The 17,001-nt window shown below is 49.4% G+C and overlaps 1 protein-coding gene and 1 pseudogene across 3 annotated transcripts; both read right to left on the bottom strand.

Moving 5' to 3' along the window:
• Window positions 1–1,218: 1,218 nt before the first annotated feature.
• LOC136319121 (interferon-induced transmembrane protein 3-like) lies at window positions 1,219–9,027 on the bottom strand. 3 transcript variants are annotated; one of them, XM_066252498.1, is made up of 3 exons: window positions 8,964–9,027; window positions 2,424–2,767; window positions 1,219–1,501 (listed from the first exon to the last, which is right to left on the bottom strand). In XM_066252498.1, exons 2-3 carry the CDS (start codon window positions 2,607–2,609, stop codon window positions 1,307–1,309), a joined length of 381 nt encoding a protein of 126 aa, XP_066108595.1. In that variant the 5' UTR covers window positions 2,610–2,767; window positions 8,964–9,027; the 3' UTR covers window positions 1,219–1,306. The 3 variants fall into 3 exon arrangements, with proteins under 3 accessions (XP_066108595.1, XP_066108593.1, XP_066108594.1); XM_066252496.1 differs by lacking the exon at window positions 8,964–9,027 and adding an exon at window positions 3,149–3,271 and having other exon boundaries at window positions 2,424–2,832; XM_066252497.1 differs by lacking the exon at window positions 8,964–9,027 and adding an exon at window positions 3,149–3,254.
• Window positions 6,078–7,218, bottom strand: LOC136319120 (lupus La protein pseudogene; annotated as a pseudogene).
• Window positions 9,028–17,001: the final 7,974 nt, after the last annotated feature.

Genomic DNA, 17,001 nt, shown 5'->3' with positions numbered 1-17,001 from the left:
TCTCTTTCCTTTTCCTTTAAACCTGTGACCTTCTGACTTCATTTGTTCAGGGATTCTTGCTGATCGTCTATGACTTTTTTTAATGCTTCTTTTTCCATGTCGTCTCCCTTGAGTATGTCCCCTGTCACTTCTTGGTTTCTTTAACTGCGGGTTACCATTATTTGCATCTTTGGCTTTATTCGGTGCTTCCGTGGCTTTTTCTTTTTCTTTTTCTTTTTTTTTCTGAAGCTGGAAACGGGGCGAGACAGTCAGACAGACTCCCGCATGCGCCCGACAGGGATCCACCCGGCACGCCCACCAGGGGCGACGCTCTGCCCACCAGGGGGCGATGCTCTGCCCCTCTGGGGCGTCGCTCTGCCGTGACCAGAGCCACTCTAGAGCCTGGGGCAGAGGCCAAGGAGCCATCCCCAGCGCCCCGGCCATCTTTGCTCCAATGGAGCCTTGGCTGCGGGAGGGGAAGAGAGAGACAGAGAGGAAGGGGGGGGTGGAGAAGCAAATGAGCGCTTCTCCTGTGTGCCCTGGCCGGGAATCGAACCCGGGTCCCCCGCACGCCAGGCTGACGCTCTACCGCTGAGCCAACCGGCCAGGAGCCCCTGCAGCCTTCTGAAGCTGAGGGGGCCCTTGGGGGCCAAGGACCTTCTGGACCAAGACCACCATTCCCCAAAGGAACCAAACCTGGTTCAGGCTTCAAACCGCTGGAGAAAAGGGACTTTCATTCCGAATTCTTTTCCACCCCAAATTCTTCTCCACGTGTTGCCTGGGTCCCAGGTGCAGGCAGGGCCTGAGGACACACTTCACCCCAGTTCCAGAGCAGCCAGTAGGGGGGACGGGGGGACGGGGGGACCGGGGGGGGGGGACAGGAGGGACGGGCTCAGTCTCAGGGGCAGGTGGGACTCTCAGCAAGACCCCTGTCCCCAGCCTGACCAGGTGGTGGCGCAGTGGATACAGCGTCAGATTGAGACACAGAGGACCCAGGTTCGAGACCCCGAGGTCCCCAGCAAGGCTCTCCGGCTTGAGCCCGAGGTCGCTGGCTCAAGCAAAGCACACATGAGAAAGCAATCAGTGAACAACTAAAGAGCCACAACGAAAAATTGATGCTTCTCATCTCTCTCCTTTCCTGTCTGTCTGTCCCTGTCTGTCCCTCTCTCTGACTCTCACTGTCTCTCACAAAAAACAACAAACAAAAAACGACCCCGTCCCCAGGTAAAAACACAGCACTGTCACACACAAGTCCTTTATTGAATCCCATTGTAGACACGTGTGTATAAACAGCTGTGGGAAGGGTGATGGCCTCGGCGATGGGCAGCTAGTAGTGGCCTTTCTGACTCTTCATAATGTCATAGGGTAAATGTGAAACCATCAGGGAGCCAGTTGCAAATATAATGATCAAAATGATGATGGACAAGAGGCCCAGGACCAGGGCCCAGATGTTCAGGCACTTGGCGGTGGACGCATAGCTCTGTGCCCCAATCCTGTCACGCACCATCTTCCGGTCCCTAGACTGGGGGAGAAGAGATGGTGAGGGGGGTCTGGAGGGGGTCCTGGGGAGATCCAGGTGCTATGACTGAGCTCCGGCCCTGGCTGGTCGCTGCCCAGACCACCTCCACCTGCCCTTCAGACCTCCTCTCGCAGTTCCCCTGGGACTGAGCTGAACAGGGCTAGATGGACCCTTCCCTCTTGGGGCCTTGATGGCCTTCCTCACAGACTCTCAGCCTCTGCAGGGTCCCAGGGGTCCTTCTCCCCGTGCCTTAGGCCATTGTCTGGCCTCCCACCCTACCAGGGGTCAGGGTTTCAGGTTCCCTTTGTTCTTTTTGAGGGATCCTTGAAGCCACATGGTAAGTTCAAGAAATGTAATTTCCGGCCTGACCTGGCAGTGGCGCAGTGGACACAGCATCAACCTGGGACTCAGAGGTCCCAGGTTCCAAACCCTGAGGTCATCTGCTTAAGAGCGGGCTCATCTGGCTTGAGCGCAGGCTCACCAGCTTGAGCACACGGTCACTGGCTTGGCAAGGGGTCACTCATTCTGCAGAACCCCCCCCCCCAGTCAAGGCACATATGAGAAAGCAATCAATGAACAACTATGGTGACACAATGAAGAATTGATGCTTCTCATCTCACCCCCTTCCTGCCTGTCTGTCCCTCCCTCTCTCTCTGTCTCAGTCTCTCTTGCCAAAAAAACAACAGCAAAAAATATGTGATTTCTGGAGGGTCAATAGGGAATTGCTCGGAGTCTGTGGGCAAAGCCTGACCCTGCATCCCATGCAGTCTCACCATGAGCCACACACACACACACACACACACACACGTGTGCACACACACGTGTGCACACACAAAAGAGCTCCCCAATCCCAGGGGCCATCCGGGCAGGAGACCTCTGTGGCTCACACACACTTTCTGGAGAAGTCCCCCACGCACACACCCACCTTCACAGAGTAGGCGAAGGCCACGAAGCCCAGGCAGCAGGGGTTGAGGAAGAGCGCGTTGAACAGGGACCACACGATGTGGTCGGGCACGACCGTCTCGGTCTGGATGTTGACCACGGTGGACATCACGGGTCCTGAGTTCTGGGGCGCCCCCAGGATGGCCACTTCGTGTTCCTCTCTGTTCATCTCTGGCTTTGGGGAGCAGGTGCTGGCTGGCTGCTTCTAGTGAAGACGGTGGGAGCTTTCTGACGCGGAGTCCAGCGCGGTGTGTTTCCGTTGCTGGGACAGTGCTCAGGGCTCCTCCCTCTCCAGCATGGTTTTGATTTCTCAGAACTTTCTATTTCCTGAGGTTTTTGAAAATTGATGATTTGCCAAGGTGCTTAGAGGGTGGAAAAATACCCGTGAGTGTCTGGTGACAAGAGAAGAAGATTTAGGAGAGCCTGCGCTCAGACAGCATGTTTCTGACCCCTGTCCTCATGTTTGGTCCTGTCTGTCTGCTCACTCTGGGCCCTGTGGACTCTGGAGTCACCCCATCCACTCCCCACTGCAGGCCCAAGCCTATGCAGGCGCCACTGTCCCCGTGCAGGACCCCTCCCAGTTGTCACACAGGTCTCACACTCCAGCCCCAGGGAGAGTCCCGTCCCCACAGTTCACACGGTAGCTGTCCCACAGCTCTTCGGAGACTAAAGGGTCAAGTTGTGCCCGTTGCCACCTGCAGGTCTTACCTGCATGGAGGAGGCGCGGGATGCTGACCGCTCAGCTTGGACTGTCCCTCAGGACTGTTAGAGGTGGACTCGTGGAGACAAGATATCTCCACAAGGCAACTTGAATAACTTCTGCAGAAGGCCGTGCTGCCGCTATTGAGAGCCAGTCAGCAAGCGCGGGCAGAGGACAAACTCTGTTTCATCCCTAACGCAGGCCCTAGGATGCTGGGTGGGTCTGGCTCCGTTGGCTGGAGTGTTGACCAGACATTCTTATCCTTTCCCGATGGGCTCGTTTAAATGGCCGCGCCCAGGTGGGAGGGAGAGGTGGGGATATCATTAACTAGGTAAGGGGGTTGAGGAGTGGTTGATGACCGGAGGAAGGGGGCTGGGGGATTGATAAACAAGTGAGCTGTTTCTCATTCTATTCCTCAGTCAGAGGAATTCAATGAAGGGGGCTGGGAAGTTAGTGGAAGAAAAGAACCTGAGTTAAACATTTCCTTCAATTCCCCCTATTTTTTTTTTTTTAGGTCTTCATTCTTTTTTTTCAAATTCGGTAAGCAGACTCCGACCCTGAATATTGGTGTTCGTTACTAGCATCTGGTTAGTGTAACGGGGAGGGCTCTGCTTGCTTGTGGCCACGTCAGTCAGTCTCTGAATTAGGACTCGAACACACGGGAGGATGCAACATCCGATAAGAATGACAACTCCAGTAACAGTGATCAGGGAGGTAAATACAGAGGTCATTAATCCTTTTTCATTTTTTGAACCATTGTTCCATTGAAACAGTAAATTAAAAGGGGTCATTTAAAACCTGAGTTTTTGGCTAACATCTGCTAGGATGGTCAGCCCATGTAAGGCTTTGGCTATCTGGGGCTGTGTTATTGGGGGTGTCGGTACAACCTTGGGTTTCAACACATAACTCGCCCTTTTCTGCTAGCATCATATCTAAAGCTAGCTTGTTTTCCCAGGCTATTTGGCTGGTAGGGCCCTTCCTCTCATCTCTAATGTAATTGACAAATCTTTGTTGATTATAATATATATAGTTTATTCAATTTATATTCTTGTTTATAGTTACCCACCAGAATAAGGTTGATTCAAATCCGGCAGCTTATTTGATTGCGAGTTTTGAACTCATTTGGAACACCCCGCGGAACTCCAAAAGCATATATACACACACACACACACACACGCACACACACACACACACACACACACACACATATGGTCGGATCAAATGACCCACTGGGACTTGCGACACTTTTGTTTCGCTTACTTTGTGCCAGGCTCAACTAGAGAGGTATTAGGGAGCAAATGCCGCCCCAGTTGACCAGTAGAGTCTCATCGATTTTTGTCCCACAATACCCCCAAATGTCAGCTCTGGGGATTATAAGGGCAGATTGGTTGGCTAGCCCTGTGAACTGTCGACTTTCACTGCACTGAGTCAAATTTCCTACAAAGGCCAAATTGTTCCCCCCACCTAGAGAGGCTTGAAGAGAAATTGGCTGTAGGATTAAGCGCTCTAATAGCCCTTGGGGGCTGACTCACAGGACCCTTGTCCTCGGGAAATAGCAGTGACAATGACCAACATGACTTCTGTTGCCAAGCAGTGGCACATTGTAACAGGGCTACCATGCAGTTCATCCCATCAGGGTCCGAGGACCACCCAAGTGGACCCGGGACTATCAGAGCCTCCAGTCTTCCTGTAGCACAAGCACAACAGCTGCTCTTGTTCAGGGTGCTGACAGAATATTTGCCTCATTTTACCTAGGCATTTATATCTTGGTATCCTGCTTCTATTGCTAGGGTTCATTTTAAATCCTTCACTTCTACTACGATTAATATATAGAGGGAAGCCTGGAGCCTCCCCCCCTTCAATTTGGAATCTTAGTCCTAATCTTACCATTAAACCTCTTCCTAATAAACTGGTCCTACCTCTAAGTTCACAAGGGGCCACGGGTGGGACTCATGGGAGTAGAAGAGCCCCAGACTCCCCTGTTCTTCATCCAACATCAGGAGGGAGAACAGGTTTTTCTCTTTATCCCATTCTGGGACTCGCTGTTAAAATGACTCAACTTTTTTTTTTTTGCTCTTTTTATATAGAATGTATTTTATTAGTTTGTACTAATACATTCTCATATTACAAAGGCAATTTAGTACAAGAATATTTCTTTTGATATTTGAATCTGAAATAACAGAACTGTACATTTTTTTTTTTTTTAAATCCTCATTTGGATAACAAAAAGACAAGCTAAACAAATAGTTTCCTTTGTTACAGGTGGACATTGATGTGGACCTAATCCGATTTCTTTTTAAAAGCCTCTAAAGATAAAAGCAGTTGAGAACCTAATTAAATTTAATAAAAAAATTTGTTTACTAAAACTACGGGTCTCCGGCACCGTTTTCTGTTTTCTGCTGTTTCGATGCAGGTTCTTCTCCGTCTGTTTCTTCTCTTGCTCTTTTTACTGGTCCAGATGCAGCATTTTTGTCACGTCCATCTGTCATCACTATCAAACCTAGTTTTCTTGCCCGGAAACTGTAGGTTTCTTTTAGTGGACCCAGTCTGGGCAGCTTTATTTCTCTTTCCTTTTCCTTTAAACCTGTGACCTTCTGACTTCATTTGTTCAGGGATTCTTGCTGATCGTCTATGACTTTTTTTAATGCTTCTTTTTCCATGTCGTCTCCCTTGAGTATGTCCCCTGTCACTTCTTGGTTTCTTTAACTGCGGGTTACCATTATTTGCATCTTTGGCTTTATTCGGTGCTTCCGTGGCTTTTTTTTTTTCTTTTTTTTTTTTTTCTGAAGCTGGAAACGGGGCGAGACAGTCAGACAGACTCCCGCATGCGCCCGACAGGGATCCACCCGGCACGCCCACCAGGGGCGACGCTCTGCCCACCAGGGGGCGATGCTCTGCCCCTCTGGGGCGTCGCTCTGCCGTGACCAGAGCCACTCTAGAGCCTGGGGCAGAGGCCAAGGAGCCATCCCCAGCGCCCCGGCCATCTTTGCTCCAATGGAGCCTTGGCTGCGGGAGGGGAAGAGAGAGACAGAGAGGAAGGAGGGGGGGTAGAGAAGCAAATGGGCGCCTCTCCTATGTGCCCTGGCCGGGAATCGAACCCGGGTCCCCAGCACGCCAGGCCGATGCTCTACCGCTGAGCCAACCGGCCAGGGCCTTGGCTTTTTCTTTAAATAGAGTTATTCCCTCTTTTGCTCCTCCGACGAAGTCTATCCATTTTATTTTACCGTGATTTGAGAAAAGGAGGTGCAAGTCTTCTCTACAGGTCTGACCGTCTAGGTCCCCCGAAAATTTTAGCAAGCAGCCAATCTTTTCTTCTAGAGATGTCATTTCAGCGTTTTCTGCTAACTTTTGCTTTTGTTTTTCTTCTTGCTCTTGTTTAGCTCATAATTTGGCTTCCACTTTATTTTGCTTTCTTTCTTCTTCTCTTTTTTTTTTTTTTTTTGTCAAAGAAATCTTCCTTAAAACGTATTAGCAGATCTGTGTCTTTGTACTTTTGTCCAGGGGTCTCCACAAACTTTTTAGCAGATTCAATGTTATCAAACACAACAAATATTGATCCCTGAAATGTTTTGTGCAATGTTCTTCTCATCTGACCATTTAGCACTTGACCTTCATCTTCTAACCATTCTTTTGCGTCATCAGGGGTTGCATCAGTGGGGAAGCCTTTTGTATAAGCAGATCCGTTTTTCCACATCGTTTTTATACTCATCAGTCACTTCAGGGAGGGGTTTGTCTGGCGATCTTCTGATTTGGGTTTTATCTTCACTTATTCCCATGAGTTCTGCCTTTGATTTGCTCAGTGCTTCTACTATTACATTTATGTCTGTTGTTCAAGACAGTTTAACCTATTGAATTTTATCATTGTTTCCAAAGGTAGCCAGCCTTCATCCGGTTTGATTTGTTCCTTTAAAAGTCTGTCGCATGGTAAATGGAAGTCACCAAAGTAATACTCAATTTGATGACAGATTTTGGCCTCCAGAGCAGCCATTTTTTCATCACCATTTTCGGCCATTGTGGCTATCTTTAAGATCCTGGTCCCGTTGTTAATCCAAATCGGGGGGACCTGAAATATGGAAGACAGGAGCAAGGTCCGTCGTTTACACATCAAAACTTTATTATCTAGCTTGGCCAAGCGGCGGAAACTCCGACAGAAATCTGATGGAGAGCGCGCCGGCCCTTTGTTCTACTTAGTTTTTATAGTTTTGTAAGTGGGAAGTACAGAAGCAAAAATTGCAATTAGGAGCCCCTTACCGCTATTGGTTATAGTCATATGTCCTTTAACATGATAGGACCACATTCAATTTGCAAACCATACATCATTTTGGAGAAAACAAATTTACAAGCCAACACAATGGTAGAAAGATGTCTCTTTACATATTAAAGGCATTCCTATATTATCTAGTGTTTATCTGCTATCTCTCTGTCCAGAGTCACACACGCATTTACATAGGAGAGGTAGTTTCCGTGGGGACAAATGCCTGCAAATGGCTCATTGCTATAAGAAAAGGTTTATTTTGGCTTTTCTCTCCCTGTACCTGGCTAGCCATTCACCCTTTTCCCCACAGGCATTGGTGGAATGTCTGGGAATCCATGTTTTCCTCCCCTTGCATTTACAATACAATGCCAAGGGCCATCCTGGTTATGCCAATCACACAGCACAGAGACTATTCTCACAATTTCTCTGTGCACCTTAACCCAGATTAATAAAATGTTCTCCAAGCCTCCTAAAATATTAATATTAATTCTGTAGCCTTTGGTACTTTACAACACCTGCGGGTGAAATGGCTCAATGGCTCCTCACCGTGAAACCGGGCTACAAGACCCCCGAGAGCCTCCCTCCCAGCGTCCGAGCCGGCCTAACACCAAAGTGACTCAACTTGTTACACTTAAAGCATTTGTTCCCCCCTTTCCTCCTCCTTGTCCCTGTCGACTTGTCTTTATTCCCCCCCCCCTTTCGAAAGTACCTTCAGATCTTATACCTTCTATTATTAAAACCATACCATTTCTTTCCGATTAATTTGGAATTCTCTTTCTAAAACCCTTCATTTTCAGTGAGGACTGTTAGTAATTAGCAATTTTAGATGGATACTTTTATGAACTGTGGAAAAAATAAAAGACAGGGCCATGAACTAAAACTGATAAGCTCAGATGAGCCCTGCACAATGGCCCTGCCAACTCAGAGACCCCAAGTCAACACAAAGGATGGTCTAAATCAAACCCTTCTAGCCAAAAGCAGTTTATGGCAGGCAGGCATTTTCTAGGGAGGTGTTCCCTCTCAACAAAGGTCAATGCTCACCTCCATTCAAGCCTGCTTGCTGTCTTCTGCATCTAAGATAATAGACTTGATAACATTCCTTTGAAATGTGAAGGTCAATTCCCCCCCCCCCCCACTGAGCCATACATCCCACCAGAGCAGGAGCAAAGACACCCCCCAATGTTATCATTATGTGAACCATTAACTGTTAACTGTCTTGTTCCTCCCTATGTAAAAGAAATTTCAGCATATATACTTTACTTTTTACCTAATCCTATTTTTAATTTTTTTTTTTTTTTTTTTTTTAGATTTTATTTATTCATTTTAGAGAGGAGAGAGAGAGAGAGAGAGAAGGGGGAGGAGCAGGAAGCATCAACTCCCATATGTGCCTTGACCAGGCAAGCCCAGGGTTTCGAACCAGCAACCTCAGTGTTTCCAGGTTGACGCTTTATCCACTGCGCCACCACAGGTCAGGCCCTAATCCTATTTTTAAATGTGAGATAACCCAAGTATTTCATTGCAGGTGAAGAGATTCAGAATTTGTCCTAGAAAAGATATTATCTACATACCGGGTTGGAGTGAAATCTCTGGAAAATTCAGCACTATTCCAGTCCTACTAGGTGGGGCTTTCCGTCGGACTCTGGAGCACTACTGTCCAACTAAACTCCTAACCTCCCAGGTGGAAGCAGAAAGGTGTCCCTGTCCCTTTATTTTTCAGACCTGCTCAAACAGGCACTACATGACTTTATTACCATTGAAAAATATTGGATTACAGGGACCTTTCATATTTATTCATTTTTAGAGAGGAGAGAGAGACAGAGAGAGAGAAAGGGGGAGGAGCTGGAAGCATCAACTCCCATATGTGCCTTGACCAGGCAAGCCCAGGGCTTTGAACCGGCAACCTCAGCATTTCCAGGTTGACGCTTTACCCACTGCGCCAGCACAGGTCAGGCAGGGACCTTTCATAAACCCAGGCAAAACAAACATTTTCTGTCAAGAACTTTAAAAGGCATTAATTAAATTAAACTACTGGTAGTATTAAATGCTTTTCTAGACCACCTGATTAAAAAAGCACTTGGAATAACTTATATTTTATAGTGTTATTAATGGTTGCAGAGGAGACAAAATGTCTTATTTGTTCTTGGGGGCCGACTGAGCCTCAGCTTGGACTTTAAAAGTGCCCTTCTTGCCCTGGCCGGTTGGCTCAGCGGTAGAGCGTCGACCTGGCGTGCGGGGGACCCGGGTTCGATTCCCGGCCAGGGCACATAGGAGAAGTGCCCATTTGCTTCTCCATCCCCTCCCCCTTCCTTCCTCTCTGTCTCTCTCTTCCCCTCCCGCAGCCAAGGCTCCATTGGAGCAAAGATGGCCCGGGCGCTGGGGATGGCTCCTTGGCCTCTGCCCCAGGCGCTAGAGTGGCTCTGGTCGCGACAGAGGGACGCCCCTCGGAGGGGCAGAGCATCGCCCCCTGGTGGGCAGAGTGTCGCCCCTGGTGGGCGTGCCGCGTGGATCCCGGTTGGGAGCATGCGGGAGTCTGTCTGACTGTCTCTCCTTGTTTCCAGCTTCGGAAAAATACAAAAAAAAAAAAAAAAAAGAAAAAAAAATACAAAAAAAAAAAGTGCCCTTCTTTTCCTTTCCACTGAGGTCCTGGGGGGACCCCTCCCATTTTCACAGCTGGGCACAGAGTCCGAAGATGCTAACTCCCCTATTGTTCTCAGAACTACAACAGTTTTAAGACCTCCTGGAAGAGGCTTTCAGGTATATAAATAGCCTGTTGTTGTTTTTTTCTGTGTTTTACTGTCTGGAAAGGGGGGGTGAGATGTCTCCCCTACTGTGAATTCTTAACTTATTTATTTTCCACAAAGACGGAGTAAGAATTTCAGACAGACAGACAGATGAGACAGACGAGGGCCCTCAAACTGAAATTGATTTCTCCTGCTTCACAGACCTGAGTATAGTTTTACATACAAACAAGACAGTTACAGTTCAGAGACAGGAGCATGACACATAAATAAAGCTGATTAATCCTAACAGAGTTGCTACTTGACCCTTAACTCTGAAGACAAAGAACACAGAGCACAGTAATTAGTGCGACAAGACCTGAGAGCACAAACCAAGTTTAGAATCCAAAATTCCATTTTATTTAAGTTTATTTATTTTATTTTATTTTATTTTTTTACAGAGACAGAATGAGTCAGAGAGAGGGATAGACAGGGACAGACAGACAGGAACGGAGAGAGATGAGAAGCATCAATCATCAGTTTTTCATTGCGTGTTTCAACACTTAGTTGTTCATTGATTGCTTTCTCATATATGCCTTGACCGCGGGCCTTCAGCAGACCGAGTAACCCCTTGTTGGACCCAGCGACCTTGGGTTCAAGCTGGTGAGCTTTGCTCAAACCAGTTGAGCCCGTGCTCAAGCTGGCGACCTCGGGGTCTCGAACCTGGGTCCTCTGCATCCCAGTCCGACGCTCTATCCACTGTGCCACCGCCTGGTCAGGCCATTTTATTTAAGTTTAAATGAGCGCCCCTTACATAGTCTCGTTTTAAAGCAACAATGCCCGGAGTATCTGAATACAGGAATGAAACTATCTTATTTAGTTCACTATTAGAGCTGGCATTTCCAGTTTTGCATGCGAGAACTTAGTCCTTAAAAGAGCCATATCTCGGCTCTCCTGGGTTGATATCATTCATTGCTTCCTTTTCCCAGTTGTTCGGGGTTTATCATCCCAGTAAGTGAGCATTCAGTCCCGCGAAACATTGGCAGGTTTCTTCCCCTTTTTCGTTTGGTACCATCTTTCTCTAGTTGTTATCTTAGAGGTGTGATTTCCCATCCTGACTGTGGCCTTCTAACTCCCTATCCTGACTGGGGTGTGGCCCTCGAGGGAGGCCCAACCCCCCCCCCCCCCCCCCGCCCCTTACGGAGGTTTCTTGCGCTCCGGGTGCTGACCCTCAAGGAGTGCTTCACCGCACCCACGGCTTTTCTTACCGGGGTCCATGCCTGATCGCTGGGGTACCTCCTTTTAGGGCCCCTTCCCTGTGTTGCCGAGAGTCCGGGTTTGTTCGCTACCTCATCGCCTTAGGGCTGCCACAATGTAGCAGCGGATGGGTCTTCCTCGACAAAAGGGCTGCGACCCCTCCTAAGGGGGGTGGGGATCCCAGATGAACGAGCCCTCAAATTGTTAGGGATGAAGTTAAACAAGACTCATGGATACAAAATACCTCGGCAAAGCAACTTGAATAACTTCTGCAGAAGGCCGTGCTGCCGCTACTGAAAGCCGGCAGCAAACACACGGGCGGAGGACAAACTCTGTTTCATCCCTAACGCCGGCCCTAGGATGCTGGGTCTGGCTCCGTTGGCTGGAGTGTTGACCGGACAATCTTATCCTTTCCCGACGGGCTCATTTAAATGGCCGCACCAAGGTGGGAGGGAGAGGTGGGGATATCATTAACTAGGTAAGGGGGTTGAGGAGTGGTTGATGACCAGAGGAAGGGGGCTGGGGGATTGATAAACAAGTTAGTTCTTTCTCATTCTATTCCTCAGTCAGAGGAATTCAATGAAGGGGGCTGGGAAGTCAGTGGAAGAAAAGAACCTGAGTTGAACATTTCCTTCGGGACCCACATCTTCACACTGACGGTTCAGCTGGATCAAGGCTCCAACCAGCCGGCCAGTGCCCCCAGGGACCCCCATGTGGCCCCAGAGGTCAGGGTCCCTGTCACCGGGCCTCCTCCAGGTTTCCAGATTCTGATCAAATGAGGGTCTTCTCTGGGTCCCTCAGTGTGTCAGCTGCTTCCTGCCGGTGTCACTTGCAGCCATTCCTATGTGACATCGTCCTGTTGAAATAGCTGGGGTGGCTCATGCTCCTCTGGACCCCACTGACCCAGAGGCCGTCCTGACTGACAGAACCCACGTGCACTGGGCAGTCAGAGGGCGTGGAGGGCGAGCCCTTCCCCTGCTGCCTGGTCTGGGGGGAGGTCAGGGAGTTGAAGTCCCGGTGGGCTGCACACACCAGTGCCTGGGGGACGACCCTCCCACCACAGTGGTTTCCAGCCGCCAGCAGGATGCCCCTGACCATGGAGTGCCGCCCCGCCCAGGGCCGCTTTCCACCACGTGGCTGATGAAGTGGGTGTGACTAACCACAAGTGCAGAGACCACAGTGACCTGTTGTCACGCAATGGCCGCGTGACCTGTGTAAATAACCATTGCTTGTGTTCTTGTAATTTATATGATTTACAGGTTACAATTTTTTAATTAGGTCAAACTGCCTGATACAAAATTTGCCATTCTCCCCAGTAACGGTGTACAATTTAGTGTGACCTTGAATACATCTGGTGTGTCTGCCCTCAGAAGTTCCAGCTCTGGGCAGGGCCTTTAACCACCAGTCTCTGTTTATACGGATTTTCCCATTTGGGGCATTTCATGTAAGTTGAATCATACAGCATGTGGTCTTTGGTTCTTGTCTTATTTCACAGTGAACATAATGTGTGTTTGTTTTTTAAAATTGATTGATTTTTAGAGGAAGAGAGAGTGAAACATCGATTGGTTGTTCCATTTATTTTCGCAATCATTGATTCTCCTGTGTGCCCTGACCGGGGATTGAACCCACAACCTTGGAGTATTGGAATGATAACCTGAGCTCCCCGGCTGGGGCTGAGCATCATATTTTCAAGTTTCACCTGTGCTGCGGGTGTGGGGGAGACTTGTGTGGCTTTTATGGCCGATTCCCGTGTCGTAAGGACACGCCAACCGAGTGTTCCATTTCTCAGTGTGCCCGTGTGGGTCTGCCCGCTTTCTGGACCTGATGAAGAATGCTGTTGTAAACATGCGTGTGCGAGTGATTGTGCGGACAGCTACTTTACTTCTCTTCAGTAGACACCTTGAAAGTGAAATTACTGGGCCACAGAGGGACTCGAGCTTTGACTCTTCGAGCAACATGTGGGGCTGTTCTCCACAGCAGCCGGCCACCTGCATCCCCGCCATCGGTCAGGAGAGCGTCGGCTCCTCTGCGTCCTCGCCGGCCCGCGCCGCGGCCCCTGGTTTTCTGGGCATCTCGTGCACTTGCTCCACGGCTGTCGGCTGTCGGTGCTGAGCTCCTCGGGGACCTGTGGGCTGCTACGTGTCTGGAGTGTCGGTGCTGAGCTCCTCGGGGACCTGTGGGCTGCTACGTGTCTGGAGAAGGTCTGCTCGAGCCCTGGGTCCTCTGCCTCCCAGGCTGCTGTGTGGTTCTTGTTGTTGGTGAAATGGAATAGTTCTTCCCCGTTCTGAATCCTAGGCCCTAGTCCCATCTGTGAATTGCAAGATTTTCTCCCATTCTTTTCACTTTCTTTTTTTGTTTGTTTGTTTGTTTTATATATATATTTTTTATTTATTCATTTTTAGAGGAGAGAGAGAGAGAAAGAGAGAGAGAGAGAAAGAGAGAGAGAGAAGGGGGAGGAGCAGGAAGCATCAACTCCCATATGTGCCTTGACCAGGCAAGCCCAGGGTTTTGGGTTTTTTTTGTTTTTTGTTTTTTTGTTTTTTTTCCTTTCATTTTTCTGAAGCTGGAAACAGGGAGAGACAGTCAGACTCCCGCATGCACCCGACCGGGATCCACCCGGCACGCCCACCAGGGGCGACGCTCTGCCCACCAGGGGGCGATGCTCTGCCCATCCTGGGCGTCGCCATGTTGCGACCAGAGCCACTCTAGCGCCTGGGGCAGAGGCCACAGAGCCATCCCCAGTGCCCGGGCCATCTTTGCTCCAATGGAGCCTCGGCTGCGGGAGGGGAAGAGAGAGACAGAGAGGAAAGCGCAGCGGAGGGGTGGAGAAGCAAATGGGCGCTTCTCCTGTGTGCCCTGGCCGGGAATCGAACCCGGGTCCTCCGCACGCTAGGCCGACGCTCTACCGCTGAGCCAACCGGCCAGGGCAAGCCCAGGGTTTTGAACCGGCGACCTCAGCATTTCCAGGTCGACTCTTTATCCACTGCGCCACCACAGGTCAGGCCATTGACTGCTTTCTTTTATGTGCCTTGAATGGGGGGCTCCAGCTGAGCCAGTGACCCCTTGCTCAAGCCAGCAACCTTTGGGCTCCAACCCACGACCAGGGGGTCATGTCTGTGATCCCACGCTCAAGCCAGCGAACCCGCGCTCAAGCCTGCAACCTCGGGGCTTTGAACCTGGGTCCTCTGCTTCCTAGGCCGATGCTCCACTGAGCCATCGCCTGGTTGGGCCAGGCACTGCCATTTTTAATTTGCCAAAGTGCAGCTCACCTGTTTTCTCTTGTTGCTTCTGTCATAGGTAAGAAGCCGTGGCCTAATCCACGCTTACAAAGGTTCACGCCTCTATTTCTTTCCAATAGTTTTGTAGTTCTAGCTCATCTATTGGGTCTTTGGTCCATTCAGGGTTAATTTTTGTATAATCTGTAAGGTAAGGATGCAACATTATTACTTTCCATGTGGATTTCCAGCTGTTTCAGCACTTTTTTTTTTTTTTTTTTTTTGGAAGGCCTTGGCACCTTTGTTGAGAACAAATTGACCCTAGAAGCAACAGTTCGTCACGAGCTCTAAATTTTATTCTTTGCTGTACCTGTCTGTCCTCATGTCCTCATTACTGCAGCTCTGTAGTCGGCGTTGCAAACAGGAAGTGGGAAGCCCCAGCATTGTTGATCTTTTCTTTTTTTTTTTTAAACTTTTTTTTTTTTTTTTTTTTTTTTTTTTTTTACAGAGGCAGAGATAGACAGGGACAGACAGACAGGAACGGAGAGAGATGAGAAGCATCAATCATCAGTTTCTCGTTGTGCGCGTTGCGACTTCTTAGTTGTTCATTGATTGCTTTCTCACATGTGCCTTGACCGTGGGCCTTCAGCAGACCGAGTAACCCCCTGCTGGAGCCAGCGACCCTGGGTCCAAGCTGGTGAGCTCTTTGCTCAATCCAGATGAGCCCGCGCTCAAGCTGGCGACCTCGGGGTCTCGAACCTGGGTCCTTCCGCATCCCAGTCCGACGCTCTATCCACTGCGCCACCACCTGGTCAGGCTGTTGATCTTTCTTCAGATCGTTTTTGGCCTCTCCTTACCTGTGGTGGCACAGCGGATAAGGGCGTGAGCCTGGAATACTGAGGTCGCCGGTTCAAAACCCCGGGCTTGCTGGGTCAGGGCACATAGGAGTGAGTTGAAACTTCCCATTCCTCCTCCACTTTCTCTCTCTCCTCTCTCCTCTCTCTAAAAATCAATAAATAAAATCTAAAATAATAATAATAATATTGTTTTTGGCCTGACAATTCCAGACGCATTTCAAGGTCGGCGTATCCATTTCTGGAGAACAGTGGTGAGTCTGAGCGTGGCCGCACTGAACCTGCCCCTCGGATCTGAGCACCAGACGAACTTTCCTTTACTGAGGCTCCCAGTCCCTGTGGCAGGGCTGTGTAGATTGGAGCACGCACCCACCTGGTTAAGTTCCTCCCTGTTTTATTGTATTTTATGTGTTTGACACCATGATAAGTGAAATGTCTTCTTCACTGTATCGCCAGGTTGCTCGTTGCTAGTGGTTTGTGGAGGCCGGCTCTGTCCCCTGTCACTTTGCTCATCTCCAGTAGACTTCTAGTCTTCGGTCCGTCTCCTGTGGTTCTGACCTGAGCCGTGTTTTTCCCTAAATCCCCTCTGTCGGTCAGACTGAGGGAATACCCGTCTGCTTCTACTTTTTTGAGGGTCTTTTATCATGAATGGATGTTCGATTTTGTCAAATGCATTTTCTGCAGCAATTGAGATGATGACATGGTGTTTTTCTTTTCTTTTTTTTTTTTTTTCTTTTTTTTCCGAAGCTGGAAACGGGGAGGCAGTCAGACAGACTCCCGCATGCGCCCAACCGGGATCCACCCGGCACGCCCACCAGGGGGCGATGCTCTGCCCATCTGGGGTGTCGCTCTGTTGCAACCAGAGCCATTCTAGCACCTGAGGCAGAGGCCCCAGAGCCATCCTCAGTGCCCTGGCCAACTTTGTTCCAACGGAGCCTTGGCTGCAGGAGGGGAAGAGAGAGAGAGGAAGGAGAGGGGGAAGGGTGGAGAAGCAGATGGGCGCTTCTCCTGTGTGCCCTGGCCAGGAATCGAACCCAGGACTCCTGCACACCAGGCCGACGCTCTACCACTAAGCCAACCGGCCAGGGCATGGTGTTTTTCTTTATGCCATTAAGATGGTGTGTTATATGAATTGATTTTTATCTCTTAAACTACACTTGCACTTCTGGGGTGAATCCCACTTGGCTGTGGTGTATAAACCTTTTAATATGCTTCTGTATTCGGTTTGCCAGTACTTCGTTGAGGATTCTACTGTCTCTCTTCATACGGGTTGTTGGTCTATGGTTTTCTTCCGTTGTAGTCTATCTGGCTTTGGTATCGTGGTGATGCTGGCCTTATAGAACGAGTTAGGGAGCAATCCCTCCACTTCAGACTTCGGGAAGAGTTTGAGATGAATGGCAGGCTGCCGTCTGCAAGGCCGGCTGCCCCTGAGCTGGGGAGCTATGTACTGAGTTCCCACTTTATTTTTTCTTTTTATTTATTCATTTTAGAGAGAATGGGTGGGGGCAGGAAGTATCAACTCCCATATGTGCCTTGACAAGGGCTTGGTTTCAAACTGGCGAC

The sequence above is a fragment of the Saccopteryx bilineata genome, chromosome 1, assembly GCF_036850765.1.
Source record: "Saccopteryx bilineata isolate mSacBil1 chromosome 1, mSacBil1_pri_phased_curated, whole genome shotgun sequence".
Lineage (NCBI taxonomy): Eukaryota > Metazoa > Chordata > Mammalia > Chiroptera > Emballonuridae > Saccopteryx > Saccopteryx bilineata.
This window is presented reverse-complemented; position numbering and strand designations above follow the sequence as displayed.